This window comes from Anastrepha obliqua, chromosome 2 (genome assembly GCF_027943255.1).
Source record: "Anastrepha obliqua isolate idAnaObli1 chromosome 2, idAnaObli1_1.0, whole genome shotgun sequence".
In the NCBI taxonomy this organism is placed as follows: Eukaryota; Metazoa; Arthropoda; class Insecta; order Diptera; family Tephritidae; genus Anastrepha; species Anastrepha obliqua.
The window spans coordinates 43,140,011-43,159,477 of record NC_072893.1 but is presented as its reverse complement, the minus strand read 5'-3'; the positions used below and the strand labels follow the sequence as shown (position 1 = coordinate 43,159,477).

Genomic DNA, 19,467 nt, shown 5'->3' with positions numbered 1-19,467 from the left:
AGATCCGAAGGAATGTTTGCGTCGAGTTGTCACTGTTGAGGAAACCTGGATTCATCTTTACACACCAGAAGCTAAGTAACAGTAAAAACAAGGGATCTCTCCCGGTGAATCTGCTCCAAAGAAGGCGAAGACAGTGCCATCAGCCGGAAAGGTCATATATATACAATATATATATATAATTGGCGCGTACACCCTTTTTATGGGTGTTTGGCCGAGCTCCTCCTCGTATTTGTGGTGTGCGTCTTGATGTTGTTCCACAAATAGAGGGACCTAAAGTTTCAAGCCGACTCCGAACGGCAGATATTTTTATGAGAAGCTTTTTCATGGCAGAAATACACTCGGAGGTTTGCCATTGCCTGCCGAGGAGCGACCGCTATTAGAAAAATGTTTTTCTTGATTTTGGTGTTTTCACCGAGATTCGAACCGACGTTCTCTCTGTGAATTCCGAATGGTAGTCGCCCACCAACCCATTCGGCTACGGCGTCCGCCAAAAAGGTCATGGCGACGATTTTTTGGGATGCGAACGGCGTCATCCTCATAAATTTTTTAGAAAAAGGAAGAACGAGCACTGAAAAATACTACAGTGAGTTATTGGACCGCTTTCACAAAAAAATTCCATCTGCACGAATTGCGTTATGAATTGCTGCTACATCCCCCGTATTCATCCGATCTGGCTCCCTGCGTCTTTTCTTGTTTCCTAACATGAAGAAATGGCTCGCGTGAAAAAAATTTAGCTCAAACTAGAAAGTCATCGCTGAGACAGAAGCGTGTTTTGGAGAGTTCGACTAATCGTATTTTTTTGGGGCGTTAAAAAATGGCGGAGCGTTGAGAGAAGTGTATCTTTCTAAAAGGGGACTATGTTGAAAAACAAAAAAAAATTTTTTGAAAAAAATGGTGTTAACACGGGTACTTATTGAACCCCTCGTATTGTATATATATATATATATATATATATATATATATGGAAACGCTAAGAAGATCATTTCACTTTAAAAAACTTTATACACAGTGAATAACCCAATTTTTGGGAAAAAAATTATGGGTTTTTGTTCAAAATTTTACTAAGTTAATTTTGTATTTTATTTACTTTATTTTTTTGTTTATAGCCGATACTATGCTAAGTAATCCTTGCATGTTTCATTATGAGATACTCGTAACTTTTCGGCTTATATTCAAATAGGTGCAGTTTTTCCAAAAATAATTGCTTTTAAATATATTTTATCTCAGGATATTAAAAAAAAATATTAAAATGCTAAAAGAAACTGAAGATATTTCACTTAAAAAAACTCCACGCCAAAATTTTCTACTTGGAATAAAACTCAAAATAAAAAATTTTTTTTTTTGAAAATTTTTTCATTTTACTTAGTCAACCCTGTGAATAAACCAATTTCGAGGAAAATGTACGACAATGTCAAAAATACATGGAACAGCTTGAGCTATTGGACATTTTCTTGGAAAAATCACCAGTTGCGTGCACTTAAAAGCATATCAAATGACGTGGTACCCAATGCACTTTTCCGTGCTAGAGCATTTCCCTACAGGGTGAATGCACTGCGCATATTGGCATAGAAAAGGCTATGCGAACGCAATCTAATAAAAACTTTTTACGGCACACAATTATGCGTTAATTATGCGGTGCAAAAGCATAAACAAGAATCAATTGCCCCTGTCGCTGCAATCGCATATTTATACAATATTTACATACACAGGCATTCCACTCAATCGCTTTACCGCAGTAAGTCTACCCGAGACACGTGAGAAACTACCACGAACACGTCACTTAATGCAGTGGCGCCCAAAGCAGCACTCGCAGTTCACGACGCAAGGCAGCGCAGCAAACGAACACGACAGCGCTGCATTCGCTTAAAATGCAGTGACGAGAAGCGCCGCAGCAATCAACAGGAAGCGCTGGCGCAGAGCGGGCAAAGTGTGCAATTTCATGCATATGTAATTACGTAGACGCGTGTGGTCTGAAAGTGGTTTCCATAGTATTTGTGAATATATGTACGTGTGTGTGTGCATTGTATACCTTTTCACATTCTCGTTCATGTCAAATGTTGCGCTTGATTCGTCATCAACAATCGCTCAGTCAAGCATTGCTTTGACCGCTTGGCCGGCTAGCCTGCGAGTTGGTTAGTTGGTTGGACTGTTTGAGCGCTTGACTGCTTGACTAGTTGATTTGTGAGTGTCGCTAGTGAACGAGCAACCGCAAAATTTATGGCGCATAGAACACTACTGATGCGACTCGGTGTGGCAATTGCCTGCTGCGCTACTACCATAGCCATCGACGAATGGAGGTCAAGGGAATTGCTTCATTAATCATCAGGCGCTTGTTATGAGCACATTTTGCGCATTGGCGACGGCACAAAAAAAAAAAAACGCATTGGGAATACTCTCAACATACGACAAGCCATGTCGTACATGATAGGCTCTTTGCCTAGTTCACCAACGAATTTGCGAATGTATGGATGCACAGGCTAAAGTGGACTGGGCAATAGCAGCGTTTCGGTTGACAACTAGTATTTGCGCCACAATGAATATTTAGTTTGTGTGATGCTCGTATTTTGCATTCTGCCAAAAGAGCGCTGAATAGTGGATGGGTTGCTTGGCAGTAGTGCTGCTGGCATACATTTGTACGTAGTGACAGTGAAGACCCGCAAGTGTCCTACCGAAGCCATATTTTCATATTTTTGCACGCACCGGCTAACTTGGCACTTGGGTAAGGAATCAAGCTGCATATTGGAGAACATCAAAGCAAGAAATATCAAAAAAATATTAAAATAATAATATAAATAGAATTGGTACGGAAAAGGTCTATAAAGCAATAAAATTAACAAACATAAAAAAGCAGTTAAGATTCTTTCATTCTCACAATTTGTCAGTGATGTGCACCGACTGGGTGCCTTAGAATTTAAAATTTTAAATCGCAGCTACTTAGTGGGCATTACTAAAGCGACAAATAATTTTAATTAATAATTTATTTAATAAATTAGATCAATGCACTAATTAAATGAATGTCTTTATATCCTTCCAGCCAGAGAGCTCGGTATGTAGAACTTCGCGCAAGTGGAGGAAGTTTTTGATAGCCATTCAGCCGAAAGCGAAGAGAAACGATTTTTTGTATACGGTTCAAGCAGCTCACAAAATTCGACCTTGATGATATATTCTCTGGATGGCAACCATAAGGTCGCTTGGTGTTGAGTTAATGTGATAAAGCGAACTCTGCTGGGCCAAGTAATACTCATTCTAGTAAAAGCTGACTAGGCTCTGCAGCGTCTGTCCACTAGTGTAGGCGATCTGCTCATACAGCTCAAACGATGAGCCTATGATACTCGCCGTCGCTAACAATCTTCCCTAGAATCTTTTTCTCAAATACTCTAAGAAACAACCCCTGCGCCATCCAATAGGATGGGCATGATAAGAGACTTTACTACTCAATTGCCTACTTAGTCCAAGGTAGCACTTTTTGGCACGAGAGATTCTACGTTTGATTTCAAGGCTGGCATTGTTATTGGAGTTAATGCTGGTTCCTAAATATACGAAGCCTTTTACTACCTCGAAATTATGACTGTCATCAGTGAAGTGGGTGCCGATACGCGAGGGCGTCGACTGTTTGTTTGTTGTTTCAGCACCAGACCCACTTTGGTTTGCTTCTTTATCCAGTTTGGAAAAGGCAAAATTAACTGGGCGGTTGTTAAGGCCGATGATGTCGATATCACAGGCATGCGCCCACCAGCTGTTTTAATGACAACTCCGGCACACCTTTTAAGGACTATGAAATGAGAGCATGCACTTGAAATTACGGGTATTTTCATTGGAGGCTGTTGCTATAGTAGGTACGTATAGTACACGACCACATTGAAAGATAACGCATCTTCTTCGGTCTTCGGTCGGTAAGAAGATCAGAACTTAGACATTCTACTGTAGCTGTTATGTAAAGAAGTGAAAATCCCAAGTCGATTAAGTAGATTAAGGAGTATTTTCCTTCATTCCGGTGAACGAACGTCTTACCACAATTCATATCAAAACGAGATTCGTGAAAATCTCGCTCAAAGGTGATCACGTCGAAACGGAATGAAAGAAAGATGCGCGGACAGGATACCCTGCTGGAAAACTTAGATTACACGACAAATCTAAAAACTGAAAATCTCGCTCAAAGGTGATCACGTCGAAACGGAATGAAAGAAAGATGCGCGGACAGGATACCCTGCTGGAAAACTTAGATTACACGACAAATCTAAAAACTGTAAAACTGTGCCCTAGCACAAAAAAATATAAAAACCTTTAATCTGCGGGCTCCAGAATTAATACTCATAACCAATTTAATCAAGGCATAAGCGTAAAACACGCTTCTAGAGCTTAGATGTGCGATTCGAAGACTTAGCTTCGACTTCAATAAGTATCTCATTGCAGCTAAGATCCAACAGCCCACTGTGCAGTAAAAATCGCGCGTCTAACTTTACAGGGAAAGTTCCCAGCCGAAATTACAGCAGACAGCCAGCTGATTTGACTACCGTTCATGAGTAGCATTCAACATAAAACTTGTATGAGCAATGCGGTCATATTTACTAAGTTCTGCGTACTGTCACCAAAGCAAGAATTGGGCTTTAGCGATTCCACAAAAGAAACTAGTTCGGCGGGAAGTGCCATATTTGGCGCAGAACGAATTGCATCTGTCTACAGAGCCATGATGCTATGGGTGTGACTGATAATGAGAATGAGGGCGGATAACATTCGAAGAAGTAAGAGAGACCGCGATGCGGGAGTGGAAAGATAGGAAAAACATTCGAAAAAAAAATTGAAAAATTGGGCAGCTTTTAGAATATTTTCAGATCAGTGCGATTTTCTATACGAAAAAACGAAGGCGACTTGGGTACTAATGTTTAGAATGTACTTAAGTTATAGAGGGAACAATTCCGCAAACTGTCCAATGGAGACAGCCTGAAGAGCCACACAGAAGATGTATAGCCCGATACTCAATCATTCGCGACGTAATTGACGCAAAAATCCATATATATAGGCAACTTAGGAAGAGCAAAGCTACGATGCTGAAGGACTATCGGCCGAACTGAGGCAGCGAGTAGGTAGTAAGTTGTCATGCAGAAAAGCCCATTTCGCTTGTGGCTGCTAATTAAAAAGTATCTTCGTTTCACTCTCAAGGAAAAAGTAAGTAGAGAAGCAGAAGAGAAGATGATAAAATAGTTGGAAGACAGAAAATAAATCAAGACAATTGGTGCACGACTCACAAACTTGAGCTAAAGCGCAGTTGCAACTATTAAATCTATAGCTAATTAAAGCTTCTGTATAAAAATTTCTAACTGCAAAGTACAACACTTTCTCTTTGACGATACTCCTTCCTCGCCTAAGAGTTCTACATAAATGCTCTTGTGAATTTTGGGCCATGCAAGAATAAAATAAAATAAACCTTCACTACTTCACAGTGCGAAATAGCAAAAGCCAAAAGGCTATTCTATAGAAAAATACCGAACGACTTCACATGCTTTCGACGACCACCCGCAGCAATGCCACTTTTTTGTGAATGTGTTTGCGTGTGTGTGTCAAATTGCAATAAACAACCGGTAAAATTGCGCTAATTATTCACACACATATTCACCCGCATGCATGTATGTATGTCTGTAGGCAAGAGCATGCCAAAGATGCGCCAAGCAATGCAATCGAGACGAAAGAGAAAAGTGAAAATAACGGCAAATGGTGAGGAAAACGATAATCACAACAGAACAGAAGACGCTGATTATGTACTATATATGTACATACATACATGCATACATACATGTATACACAGACACTACAAATGTACAAGCATATACACTTGTGTTCGCAATAACAGCAGGTGGGACATATCGGAAAATTTGTATGATTTATAATTTTTTTAATTTAAATTTTACTATTTTTTCATAAAAATTTATAATAGCTTAAGCTCAATAAATAAACATGTAACTCAATTTATCAAACTTTGTACAAAATTAAAAAAAAAATCGAAATTCAATAGAAAAATTTCTTACTTTTTGGTCTGAATTTTTAAAAAAATTCTGAATATTTTGTTTTGAAGCCAATTCAATTTGAGGTTGCTCAGAAATTGTGTTGAGTTTTAACAATTTTTCTTCGCTGCCAAAATGCCAAAATAAAACCAGCTCAAACTGGCACTGTTTTAAGCTAAAATTTAATGGACCTCGAAACTACAAGCCCAGAATTTTTCTCAAAATCCTGAAAAGATAAGTAAAAGTGGCAGTCGGTCTCTAAACCAAACCCACTTACACCGTTGCCGGTCCATTGTGATAGCACCGTAGCCGTTTATCTGCTACTCTTCGTTAAACCACTTTGTTATAAGTGCAAGGCCATTGATCTAACTGACACTTACGAGTTTATGCCTAAGGTCCTCAGATAACTTATCTAAACCAAGTGGCATGCCACACAGGACAGTGTCAGAGAAGATGTCCGACAAACTCTTCCTCCTCCTCATTCTTGCTGCCTCTCAAGTAGTCGAAATGAGATGCATGCGCATGTCCACCTATGAGCCAGTGACCTGTGATCCAAGCAACTAACGTAGAGATAGTTTTCATTAAATGATTAAGCGACGCTTTTGGTCACCTGACGTCCCATCCTGGCTAATTTTTGTTTTTTGTAGCGTTACATGTCAGACTATCAATCCACGTCGTGTGGACTGAAGTGGCAATGCTACTTGCATCACACTGTTTGTAGGTTGAGAGAGATATACCTAGAATCTCCATACCAACAGGAATAGGCTACAACCTCCATAGTCCTCTCTCGCTAATTTCTCTGCCTTCCAAACCCTGGTATGTCACTATGTTCTGGCGCCTTATCAAATGGATGCGGAAATATTCCGCTGTCTCGTTAAGAGATTCCCGGAGTTTGCGAGCCATGATGGAATGAGTGACAACTCCTCCAAGTGATTTAATCGCCGCTTGGCTATCGGAGTAAATATAGACTTCTCTTAAGGTAGTCTCATTTTTGCCTAACCAGGCAGCGACTTTATTAATGGCTAGAATTTCAGTGACTAGCAAGACGAGCTGAAACGCTTGTTTTTGCCTTTTTATAGTAGATACCAAAGCCAACTCTATCGGCAAGTTTTGAGTCATCAGTAAAGAACCATAGGCAGTTTTCCCGACCAGTTATGTTGTCAACCTAACTTACTAAAGTATGGTGCATTCAAACAATAGTCAACAGGGTTGTTTGTACCCAGACCTAGTTTTAGGGCCGAGTATCCAACACCTAAATCGTCCATTATTAGTTGGGGCAAGCCGAGCAGCAGTGTTACCTGTATTCTGTTGACCACCTAAATCCAAGGAAGGTGAGAAGAAAAGAGTATTCAGAGCAGCAGAGGGTGTAGTTCTAAGAGCGCCATACGTTAAGCCCTCTGATGCCTGTTTATAATAGTAGTCTTATAGAGAGCAGTCCACCAGACTATAATCCCGAAAAGTAGAATAGGTCTGATAACGGTTATATACAGCCAGTGAGTGTTCTTCGGAGAAAGACCCCGCCCGCGTCCTATTGGCGCTTTGCATGAGAATAGAGCTAAAATAGCTTGTCTTACTCTGTTCTTTACATTCATGTTCCAATTTAGTTTCTTGCCGAAAATCGCACCTACATATTTGGCGCTTTCTCATATTCCTATTTTTATACCATTTAATGTTGGCTGCACAAATTGTGGAGTTTTGTATTTCCTTGAGCCTTTTCTAAGGGTTTACACCCAACCCACTATTTAGAGCCCATCTAGGCAGCTTATGAAGAGCGGTCTGCATTAGATCGCTTAGAGTTGAAAGATATTTGCCCCGATCAACGAGCATCAAAAGCAGAGCACAGAAGAAGAGAAAGAACGCCCCTTTGAAATTTTCCAACTAACTAGCAGGTTACGTACAAGTTGTCTAATTGACATATGAACTCCAATCTTACAAAGGGCCGAGAGTGTTTTCTCTGTAGAGATATTATTAAATGCACCTTTAATGTCTAGGAAGGCTGTTAGAGTATTTTCCTTAACCGAGAAAGATTTCTTAATAGTACCCACAAGTGAATGCAAGACAGTATCGGTGGACCCACACTTCTGAATTAAAAATTTGTAATTTTCATGGAAATTCGTTTATTTTTTTTAATAAAAAATTAAAAAAATATGTATAAAAAAATTTAAGAAAATTAAAAAAAAAATGTGTAAGAAAATAAAAAAAATTTAAAAATTAAAAAAAAAATTAGAAATACAAAAACAATATGAAGAAACTGGTAAAAAAATATATAAAAAAATTTTTAAATTTATAACAAAATATAAAAAAAAACCAAAAAAAATTATAAAAATTAAAAAAAATATAAAGAAACTATTAAAAATATATATAAAAAAATTTAAAAATTTATAAAAAATATAAAAAAAATAAAAAAAAATTAAAAAAAATTTTTTTATAAAATTTAAAAGATTAAAAAAAAAAAATAAAGAAACTATTAAAACAAATGTATAAAAAAATTTAGAAATTTATAAAAATATATAAAAAAGATTAAAAAAACAATTTTAAAAATTAAAAAAATTTTTTTTTAATTATTATAAAATATAAAGAAACTATTAAAAAAATACCTATATAAAAAAATTTAAAAATTTATAAAAAAATATTAAAAAAATAATAAAAATTAAACAAAAAAAATTAAACAAAAATTAAAAAACTTCAAAATTAAAAAAAAATATAAAGAAACTATTAAAAAAATGTATAAAAAAAATTTAAAAATAACAGGAATTTAGAGGCACTAGTTATGTTTTTTTGTTGTAGGATAAACTAAATTTTTATAAAAAAATACAAGAAAAAAATAAGTAGTCAAAACTTTGCAATATTTCCCGTTGCTATTAATGCGAACACAGGTGTACATACATACATACAAATGTACATCTGTTGCGCGCCGAACTTAGCCGAGACATGCACCTATGAGTGGCCAAATGCCAGACCGACTTGTGTGCTTTATTTACGATTTGCAGGCAAAAGGCCACATATACATATGAATGTGAATTTGCGCTGCGAAACGGCATGACGTAGCGCACCCAAGGCTTTTGGCGATGCCAGCGTCAACGTCAAAGCTAGCGCTAGTGACACTGCTGCTGTCATCTGCCATCTGCCGCTGTCTCCTTCGTTTGCTGACTGCCACTTGCTGGCGCAGCCGCATGCCGGTGTCAGTAAAATGTAGCAGCAACAAAAATCGGTAACAGATGTAGCAGCAAAAGGCAGACGTTATAGAAGCAACAGTGACAGCTGCCCTGTGCAGCGTGTCGTGTGGCATGGCGTGCATTGGAAAAATAGTTTTGCGCCTCTTATACATTTATGTTTAGGTTGCCTTTGGCGACACTTCGCTTTAGTATTCTCACGCGTAATCGCATGTCGGCATTCGTTTCGGCGCGGCGCGGCGTCAACTATTAGCATTTCGAATTCACAACTCAGCGTCAGCCTTTCGTGCGGTGAATTTCACGCGTGCCCATATTACAATGACAATAGTGACAGCAGTAAAGAATAATAATAACATAAAACAACCATAGAAATAGAGGCAGACCATCAACATATTTCGTTATGTTTGGCATTCGTTACGATCCGAGCCATAGTTGTCGCCCGCATTCTGTATTGTACGGACCTTAAGTGCTCCGCAAAATTATTCAGCGCGAAATATAAGAATCATAAAAAAAAGCTAATTACATTCGTCTAATTAAAAAAAAATAAACTGAAATAAGGCGGCATTCCCTAATATTCGTACTACAAATTTCCCATCACTTAACGCGAAATGGCCACTCCCGATGAGTTGGCGCGCCTTGTCGCCATACATCTGCGCGATCTGCAGGAGAGTGAACCCAATTGGACCGTAGCGCATTCCGATGTCGCCGGTCGCGGTGTCTTCGCAAGGCGTGACATCGCCGCGGGTGAGTTGTTATTTCGCGAACGTCCGCTTGTTGTTGGCCCTACAGCGCGCAAGGGCTCCATACTCAATACTTGCATTTGTTGCCACAAGTTGTTGGCCGTCAAGGACTTCCTCTGCAAGCGCAAGTGCATGTTGCCCGTTTGTGAGGCGTGCGCCGTTTCAGAGAAACACCGCGACGAATGTGAACTATTCCAGCGTTGGCAGCCTGTGGAACTGAGTCAGTTAGTCGATATGTGCAATGATAAAAGCGCCGGGCCACCTTTGGTGAATCCATACTCGCTGCGCATACTGACAGCTGTGCGCGTTTTCTTCCTCAAACCCGATCAACGCGCGCTTGTCGACGCCATGCAAGCGAATGCGGATCGGGGCTATCGACAGGAGATCATCAAAGCAGCACAGAGCTTTCGGAAATTCCCCACTACAGATAAGCCTTTTATGGACAATCTCTTTCGCACCGTAGGTGTGCTGAATACTAACGCATTCGAGGCGCCGTGTCGTGTAGGTGAACACGAGACACTTTTGCGTGGCCTTTTTCCGCTAACAGCCATCATGAATCACGAATGCACGCCCAATGCGAGCCACTACTTCGACAATGGACATTTAGCGGTGGTGCGTGCGGCACGTCATATACCAAAGGGTGCTGAGATCACAACCACCTATACAAAGATCCTGTGGAGCAATCCGACACGAGGCATTTTTCTCAAAATGACTAAACATTTTGTCTGTGAATGTGCGCGTTGCAATGACCATACGGTGAGTGTATGTGTAAAAGTGTCTGGTTGTATGGTTGTATGGTGGCGCGCTTGTTGGCTTATTCGATTGTTCGGTTGTGGCCAGAGCGCGTGACCTTACCTGTTAACGTGTTGTTGTTGTTTTTGCTTTTGTCGCTGACATTGGCAATGGGACTAATGAGATTTATTTGCGTGACCAAGAGTGTGTGTGTGTGTGTGCGTTGTAAATAGCTGCAGTGCAGCAAAATGTTTCAAGGAACCAGAGGGGAATATTCTGATGTGTGAGAAATTGTAATTATTTCATTAAAAGTTAAGTTAAAGAGGAATTATTCTTGTTTAATAATCGAGTGTTAGTGGTTTGGGTCTTAATGAAATTAATCCACAATAAACTAAGGTCAAAATAAAATGAAACAAAATAAAGTGATTAAAAATCTTAATTTAATCTTTTGAGATAATGGGTCAATTGTTACAGAAAAGAGCAGGTACTTAATGTGAGACATGGCGTGAGCTTGTTTCTACTTTAACTTTTTTTATTAGAGCTCAATGGCTCTGTGCGGGAGGTACGCGTTTGTGATTTTTTTTCTAGCCATACCTCTTCTCACTAGGGGAGGCAAGTGTAGTGGTGGTTCCGGCGCTAGATCCCATAAACGACAGAAGTCATTTCAGCGATTTGCGAGAATGCATTCTCAGATTGTATTTTCCTAGTAAGGACTTAGAGGGGGAACGAGGACAAAACGAAGTACCTCCTGTCATCAAATAAACAATCGGCGCACTCGCGTATCGGCACCCACGTCACTGTTTACAGCTATGCTTTCAAGGTTGTACCACACTTCGTATATTTAGGAACCAGCATTAACACCAATAACAATGCCAGCCTTGAAATCCAACGTAGGCGGCAGTAGTAGGCAATTGAGTGGTAAAGTCCTCTCTCGACGAACCAGACTAACACTCCTCAAAGCTCTCATCGCGCCCGTCATAACGAATGGCGCAGAAGCGTGGACGATGCCAACATCCGATGAAGCGATGTTACGGCGACATAGAGATAGATAGTGAATAAAGATCCAGCGGCTACGTTGGCTGGGTCATGTCGTCCGAACGAGTACAAACGCTCCGGCTATGAAAGTATTCAATGCGGTACCAGCTGGTGGTAGTAGAGGAAGAGGATGGCTGCCTTTGCGCTGAAAAGATCAAGTGGAGAAAGGCTTGGCTTCACTTGGTGTGTCCAACTGGTGCCGGTTAGCACGGGAAAGAAACGACTGGCGCGCTTTTTTAAACTCGGCCAAAATCGCATAAGCGGTTATCGCGCCAATGAAGAAGAAGAAGTGGAAGGCTTAGTCTGACGAAATCCCACAGTTTGGAGCCTACTTATGTCATGTAACCTTATCTCTTTGACTCTAAACTCTTTCTTCAGGCTATGTTGTCCCATGGTTAGAGAGAGCTCAGGTCCCTGACAGGCGAGCAATGCTCTGCATATAACAAGGACGGCATTCAGAATGAATTCAAATGGAAGGCCCTTTCAAAAGTAGGAAAAAAATTTATAAATCCCTGAAGGGGCCATATATCGAAATACCGCAATGCTCTATTCACAAAAGTAATAATAATGCTTATTCGTCACAGAGTCCGATGTCTACTTTCACGAGAACTTAAAATGATAATATAAAAGAAAAATATTGTTGGTATGATTTTTCTATTATTATAATTAATCTACGGCGGCTGCCGTTGCCGAAAGGGTTGGCGCGTGAGAGAGAGAGATCGCAAGTTCGAATTTCAGTGAAACACCAAAAATGAAGAAAAAGTTTTTCTAGTAGAGGTCGCCCCTCGGCAGGCAATGGCAAACCTTCGAGTGTATTTCTGCCATGAAAAAGCTCCTCATAAAAAATATCTGCCGTTTGGAGTCGGCTTGAAACTGTAGGTCTCTCCATTTGTGGAACAACATCAAGACGCACCCCACAAATAGGAGGAGGAGCTCGGCCAAACACCCAGAAATGGTGTATGCGCCAATTATATATGTACCTATATACAGATGTATAATCTGGGAGATAATTTCATTGCATTTATTTTTTTCATATGATATCCGACATAATTTTTTACTTCTTTTTCAAATAATTTCGAATAATACATCTAAATGAGCTCAATCAGCAAATATGTGAAGCAAACGATGGTCACTTGGGCTCAATTATTGCACAATCTGTATTCTATAGAGACGTAAGCCGAGATCCTTACGTAAAATTTTCCACATAGTCGACGGACAAAGGTCACCAACTTGAGAACGACGGCGAACCGCCATTTGGGTGCCTTCTTCAACACTTCGCCCTATGAACTTCGCAAACAGATTTATTTGTTCCAAAGCAAATTTCCAAATATTACTGAACAGAAATGTCAACGCAGTTTGCCATTCTCAGTTGTCACCATAGTTGTCGATGTCGATAGTGCTCATGCACCTAAAAAAAACCGGATATGAATTTCAAAGCAAATAGTAAAAGGTAAATGATGGTTCTTAAAATTGGATATGAGATTGAGGCTAGTAATTTTTCCTCAAACTAACTTGAACTTTCAAGAGCAAAAATGTTACTTAAAAATACTTTAGCTGATAGCTCTTAAATGTTGTAAATACTCGTTTAATAAATAAATTACAAATTTCACCAAGCGCTCTATATATATTTTTTTTTTTGGAGTTTCATACTAAAACAGCTCCAAATTAATTTTGCTATAGTTTCAGATGTGCAAAAATGTAGTAAAAAGTGTGTTGATGTTGGAGTGCCTGATTTCCAGTGCCTGCTGCAACAAATATTTTTTTTACATTTTCATATTTATTACAAATTATTCCATGGATTTTATATCACACTCACTTTGTCACTAAAACTAAGCCAAGTGAAGAGATTAAAGAAAGACTGTGCGTTTCTAATTTCGTGACCAGCCGAAACACAAAAACAAAAATCGGTAAATAATTTAAATTTATTTTAATAATCCAACTTCGAATATAGATTGATAGATAATTCATTTAATTTTCAAAATTCTCAAAAAAAATCTTACAAAATTATTGACAATATTTTTTTACTTCATTTAAGTAAACGTACGGCAATGACTTTAAAAACCGTCTATGGGAAACATTTGGTAGATATTTATTTACAAAACTTTTCATCTATAATAAATTGTCCGTACTTTAAGGCGTTAGCGGTATTCGAAACCCCGAAAAAATTATGATTTTCAATCGCCTTATTTTACAAAAATAAAAACATAGCATTAATACATCATGTTTCGACTTGACTTTAGCAAAATTAAAAAAAAAAAAATTAACGATTGTGAAAATTATCGCCATTTGTGTGGAGCCCGTTTCTCCAGAAGTCCCTTGCTGTGATCATCACAAGTCCTTGAAGATTCATCTAAAATCAATTGGACAAGAGAAAGTAGTTTTACTAATAGATAATCTTGTGCCTGATCGAAGCGTTTTTTTTTAATTAACAATATGGGGGCCTCAGGAAATATTTTTCAGATCTTCGAGGAAAAAATCGGCAATTAATTATTAAATTTAAATTAAAAAAAAATCAGCAGCGATTTTTCAAAAACAGTATAAATTTTTTTAAATCTACCAAGCAGTTTTTAAGTTACAGTGATCACCAGTTTAAAAAACATAGTTTTGAGAAAACGCATTTAAAGTTCTGCTCCGGAGCGCCCGAGTACCCTTTGTTAATTGTTCAATAACTCGAAAAGTATTTGTTGGATTTAGTTCAAATTTTCACACAAAATGCTAAAAACGCAAAAACAAAACATTTAGAAAATTCTGACTAGCCCTAACCCGTTTAAATCCATTATGGGGAACGAAATAGTAAATGGGATAGCAAAAAGTGCTGTTAGACTACCTTTTGAGCAAGAGAACGACATACCAAAACCACTAAATACAATATAAAATGAAATGGACGACTGCATGAAAAGGCGAGTGAAAGCTCGGTGGACTAATCTAACCACATGCAAAACAGCAAAAGTTATGTGTACAACTAACGACAAAAAACTGACTCAATTCGTACTTACGCTCTCGCGAAAGGACTGCAGAACTATCATAGGTGTGCTGACAGGTCATAATCTATTGGCTGCACATGCGTACAAGATAGGGATTGCTAACACGGACAAATGCCGGAAATGCAGATAGGATGTTAAGAAAACTCTAGAACACCTTCTGTGCGTTTGTCCGGCATTACTAAAAACGCGGTTAAAGTGCCTGGGAGTCCCACTGTTTGAAGGTCTGGATACCTGTCCATACCTGTTTCTAAATAAATAGCGTAAGTAGGCGAACAGCTTGGGAGCTTAAAAATACAATTGTATTTTGTTTTTGAATCTAAAAGTCTATGGAACTTATTCCCCAACACAATAACTTTAATTCCTTTTTTTCAAAAAAGTTATTCTATGTGAAGTCTAAACTAAACATTGCGGCCTCGTTCATGTTTTCTAGATGTTTCAGCAAAACCATTTTGGGTGTAAGAACCACTCCCAGTTAGCTGTCTGTTATAATAATATTCTCTCGTTCATATTGCCATATTCCTTTTTACGTTTGCCCCCACGACGAAACCCCATTATTGCCGATTTGACAAGGTTAACCTCCATGGCTTCAGTAAGCCTAGAGGCTCGTCAACTTTGAAACCACCACCCAAATGGTGATGCAAGTCATTTAAATATAGGTCCAAAAACTCTTGGACTGAATTTTGGAAAAATTCATATGAAATCCTGTCAAGCGTTTGCTTTCGTTTTATTAAGCTGTGATTGGGCAGTCCAAGAAATCGTTTTTGTCTTCCACAGTAGCGTAGATAATGTTATTTGCTGACTAGGTTGGATTTAAAGGTGTTTTGAAATATTCCTTCATCAAAGTCTGATTTATGTTCGAACCAAAATCAGTTTGCTTTTTTTGTTACTTCTTTTGCCAAAGCCCACCAATCTTTGCTGCACTTAATATCATTTATTTTTCTCTCAGTTTCCTTATAATAATTTTTATTGCTTTATATTGTTTGATTGCTGCCAAATAGCTTCTCTATCAGACTGGAATTGTATTTCGTTATACTCTTGAAGTGCTTTGATGAAATTTTGCGCAACTTTTCGCATCTCAAATTTAAAGCATTTTATTTTTTCCATTTCCATCTGGTACGGAATCATTGATTACACAGGCCAACAACCAAAAAACTTTTTCGATAATTTTAACTAAGGTTTTAAGGTTTTTTTTATGCTGAAAACGAATATGACCTTGAAAATGCTCCAGCACGTCAGGATTTTTGGCAATTTGAGGTTAAAAAGTCAAAAAATGCAGATTTTGGCCATTTTTGCTAATTTGTTTTGGGATAGAAATTTTTTTTTTCAATTTTCGACAAAAAGGTCGCATAGTACAACTCTTTAACTTTAAAACCCATTTTTTAAAATTATTGTACGATTTTTTAAAAAAAAGTTATGACATTTTGAAATTAACAGTTTCAGTTACGTATACTTACGTATACCTTTTTTGACTTTTTAACCTCAAATTGCCAAAAATCCTGACGTGCTGGAGCATTTTCAAGGTCATATTCGTTGTCAGCATAAAAAACCCTTCAAGAAACACCCATAGCCGTTTTAAAAGCTGTAACAAAGCGAGATTTTGTTGGCCTGTGTTATATACTTTTGTAATGGTAGCTAAATCCTATTTCTTTCTTTAGCGTTTTTTTTCATATTATTATATATTTTCGAAATTTTTGTTCAACTTTTTTTTGTACCTCAGTCGCTGGGCTGCCACTTGCGGCCTCCGAATCAACTCTGACAAAACGGAGCTTAAGCTATTTACCAGAAAATATAAATCTCCACCCTTTCGACTTCCTAAATTAAACAACCATGTTATACCGCTCTCGTCGGAAGTTAGGTATATTGGAGTGATACTTGACTCCAAACTCCATTGGAAGCTACACATTGAAAATCGGGTAAAGAAGGCCAGTAAGCCTTCTACTCGTACAAATCTATGTTCGGTAAAAATGGGGACTCAAGCCACAGGCCGTACTGTGCTTGTACAACGTGGTTTTGCCAATTTTAACGTATGGATGCCTGGTTTGGTGGGAAGCTCTTCGGAAGGGCTAATCTGGGGACGTTGCAAAAGGACTGCATGCAGTGACATCACCGGAGCATGTAAAACTTGCCCCAGTGTTGCTCTGAATGTTTCATTTGTTGTCATTTCCATCGCAGCTCTAAGTGTAATCAGGTTAAAGGAGATGAGCCTCTGGAGGCAATCTCTCAAGAGACATGGTAGCATTTTCGGGCAGTTAACACCGAACTGCACAAATTATTTCTCAGGAAAGCGCAGAAAAGATGAAGCTCCATTTCTTCATGTGCTATTTCGAAAACCCTTTGGCCCCCAATACGATATACAAACCGGTCAGTGGACGATCAGCACACACGCGGAAAAGCTAGGGCTACCATTTAACCCCCATTGCAGAAGCTGTGGGGACCTTTCAAAGAAGGAGACTGAAGAGCATTTTCTCTGCAAATGTCCGGGTTTGGCAGCTAGGCAATTAAGGTCACTGGGCGCTCCTCTCTTCGACAGCCTGGAGCAGTGCACCAACCTAAATCCAATCAATGTCCTCCATTATATCAACAGCTCTGGCTGGCTGTAAATATCTGCTTGTTGGAGATCTCATAATGTATCAAAACTGCGCTTTAGTGCTACTTGAGGAGTGCCAGACCAGCACTTCAACCATTTTACCTACCTATGTCATGGAACTCTTCCAAACTATTTTTAATTATTGTATTTTTGCATTTTTTATTTATATTATTTCACAGTCTTTCAAATAAACATAAAGTTACCGGCATATGATCTGACCAGATTTTTTGCTCAATCGTGAAGAACTCTACTTAACCCAGAAAGTTCTGCCCTATCGCACAAATATCATTGACCGAGCTACCCATTTCTTCAAAAAATATCAAGTTACTGTCTTCATCGCCTTTTGGTTACACATTCATAGTTACAAGGCGATGTAAATTGCAAGTTTCTATAAACCTTTTTCCATTTGCATTTATCTTAGCGTCCTTTGATTTCCTAATATCACATCCTGATATAATATCACATTCCTGTTTGTCTAAAAACAATAATTTTAATAACGTACGCCACGAATGTAGACTCGAATCTTCGTGCATGAAACACAAAATGATAGAAAGGTTTTTCTAATAGCGGTCGCCCCTCGGCAGGCAATCGCAAACCTTCGAGTGTATTTTTGCCATGAAAAAGCTCCTCGTAAAAAATATCTGCCGTTCGGAGTCGGCTTGACACTGTATCACTCTCCATTTGTGGAACAACATCAAGACACACATCAGAAATAGGAGGGAGAGGCCGGCTAAACACCAAAAAAGCGTGTAAGCGCCAATTGTTTATTCATTTTTTATGAACAACAGTACTTAAAATTCTCACCTAAGGTTTACAAAAAAGTTATACAGTGATTTTGTTTTATTAGCGCATAGTTTCTAATTATACGGCCGCCACTGTATACACACTTTACGATTGGAATGCCATAAATCATCAATTAGCTCTAATTAGCATAAATATCTAATTTCCACAAGTGGTCATGGCTGTCAGCGCAACCATAGAATACAGCTACTTATACGAGTATGTGGGCATGTTTGTGTTCCCACGCATGTCCAATTCACTTATTGGAAGTCTTTTGTCGTGACAATATGAAAATTGAATATGCATAGGCACTCTTCAGTACTCAGGCGATGGACTATTTTTCTTCAATAAAAAATCCATTACTGCAATCAATACGCAAATGAGTGCAGGCAATGAGATGCAAATAAAGTTGTGGTTTGTAGGTAAAGTACATTTCTTTAATTAAATACTGCAAAGGAATAGTAATTCCTAGCACACGAAAAAAATAAAAATAAAATGAGTTCAAATAAAAAATAAAAATAATTTATGCGCGCTTCACTTATGCACAAATTAACAAAATGAATGTAAGCAACGTTCAGAGTATCGAAGTGCACCCGAATACCAAATGCCCATAACCAAGCACAAGCAGTGGGTCGAAAACTGAAACCAAAATTATCATATTTGACTTGCTTGCATAGCAAAACAAAGAGGAAGAAAATAAAACTTCAAAAAAATATTTGAAGAAAAGAAAAATTAATTGTTTTTCGGAAATTGGTTTCAAAATCTACTTTTAGAAGTAGATGTGGTGGCGCTTTCAGCTGAAAAAATGTATGCATGTACTATTGAGTGCTTATACGGATATGAATTATGAAATTCCTAGTACCTTTCTTGACAAATGGATGTACGTACATACGTCACTTGTGGAGCAGACAGATACGCACCGTGGCCGCGACACTAATTCTTAGAGCAGACATGAAAAAGAACGCAAATGAGTTGTGTCTGATGTGTAGTACATTTGTAGATGTGTATGTGCATGCATTCATGTATATGTTCATTCAAATAGAGACCAATATAGCCTTTTCTATGCCTTCTTCAAGAATAATATCCAAACATATCCAAACATACGTACATACTCATATGTACTTATATGTAATATTCAAATTTTTCGTTCATTGGCTTTTGGCAAGAAATTTGTGTTTTTGTTAAATATTTTTTTTTGTACTGATATTTGTTGCTGAAGTATGTAGATGTGTATATTAAATGATAGAAATTTTGTTTTCTCATAGTGGATACCAGTGTGTGCAGGCAATGGCTAAAATCCGCGCGAATTTTTTGCCAACAAAAAAAAAATCCCTTGAAAACCATCTGCCAATCGGCGGCGGCATAAAACTTGTAGGAGCTCTTGTGGGACACCATCAAGATGCCCACTATAAATTGAAGTAGAAGCTGCGAGTATGT

The 19,467-nt window shown here is 38.3% G+C and overlaps 1 protein-coding gene across 2 annotated transcripts in view; it reads left to right on the top strand.

The window, feature by feature from the left end:
• Positions 1–19,467, top strand: part of LOC129238941 (SET domain-containing protein SmydA-8) — a 43,934-nt gene that overhangs the window by 17,435 nt on the left and 7,032 nt on the right. Inside the window, exon 1 of one of the 2 annotated variants that reach the window (XM_054874184.1) lies at positions 9,283–10,668. The exons of the other annotated variant lie outside the window; for it this stretch is intronic. Within the exon in view, the coding sequence (XP_054730159.1) occupies positions 9,781–10,668 (888 nt within the window). The 5' untranslated portion in view covers positions 9,283–9,780. Of the gene's footprint in view, positions 1–9,282; positions 10,669–19,467 lie in introns of those variants that run through there. 2 annotated transcript variants of the gene reach the window in all.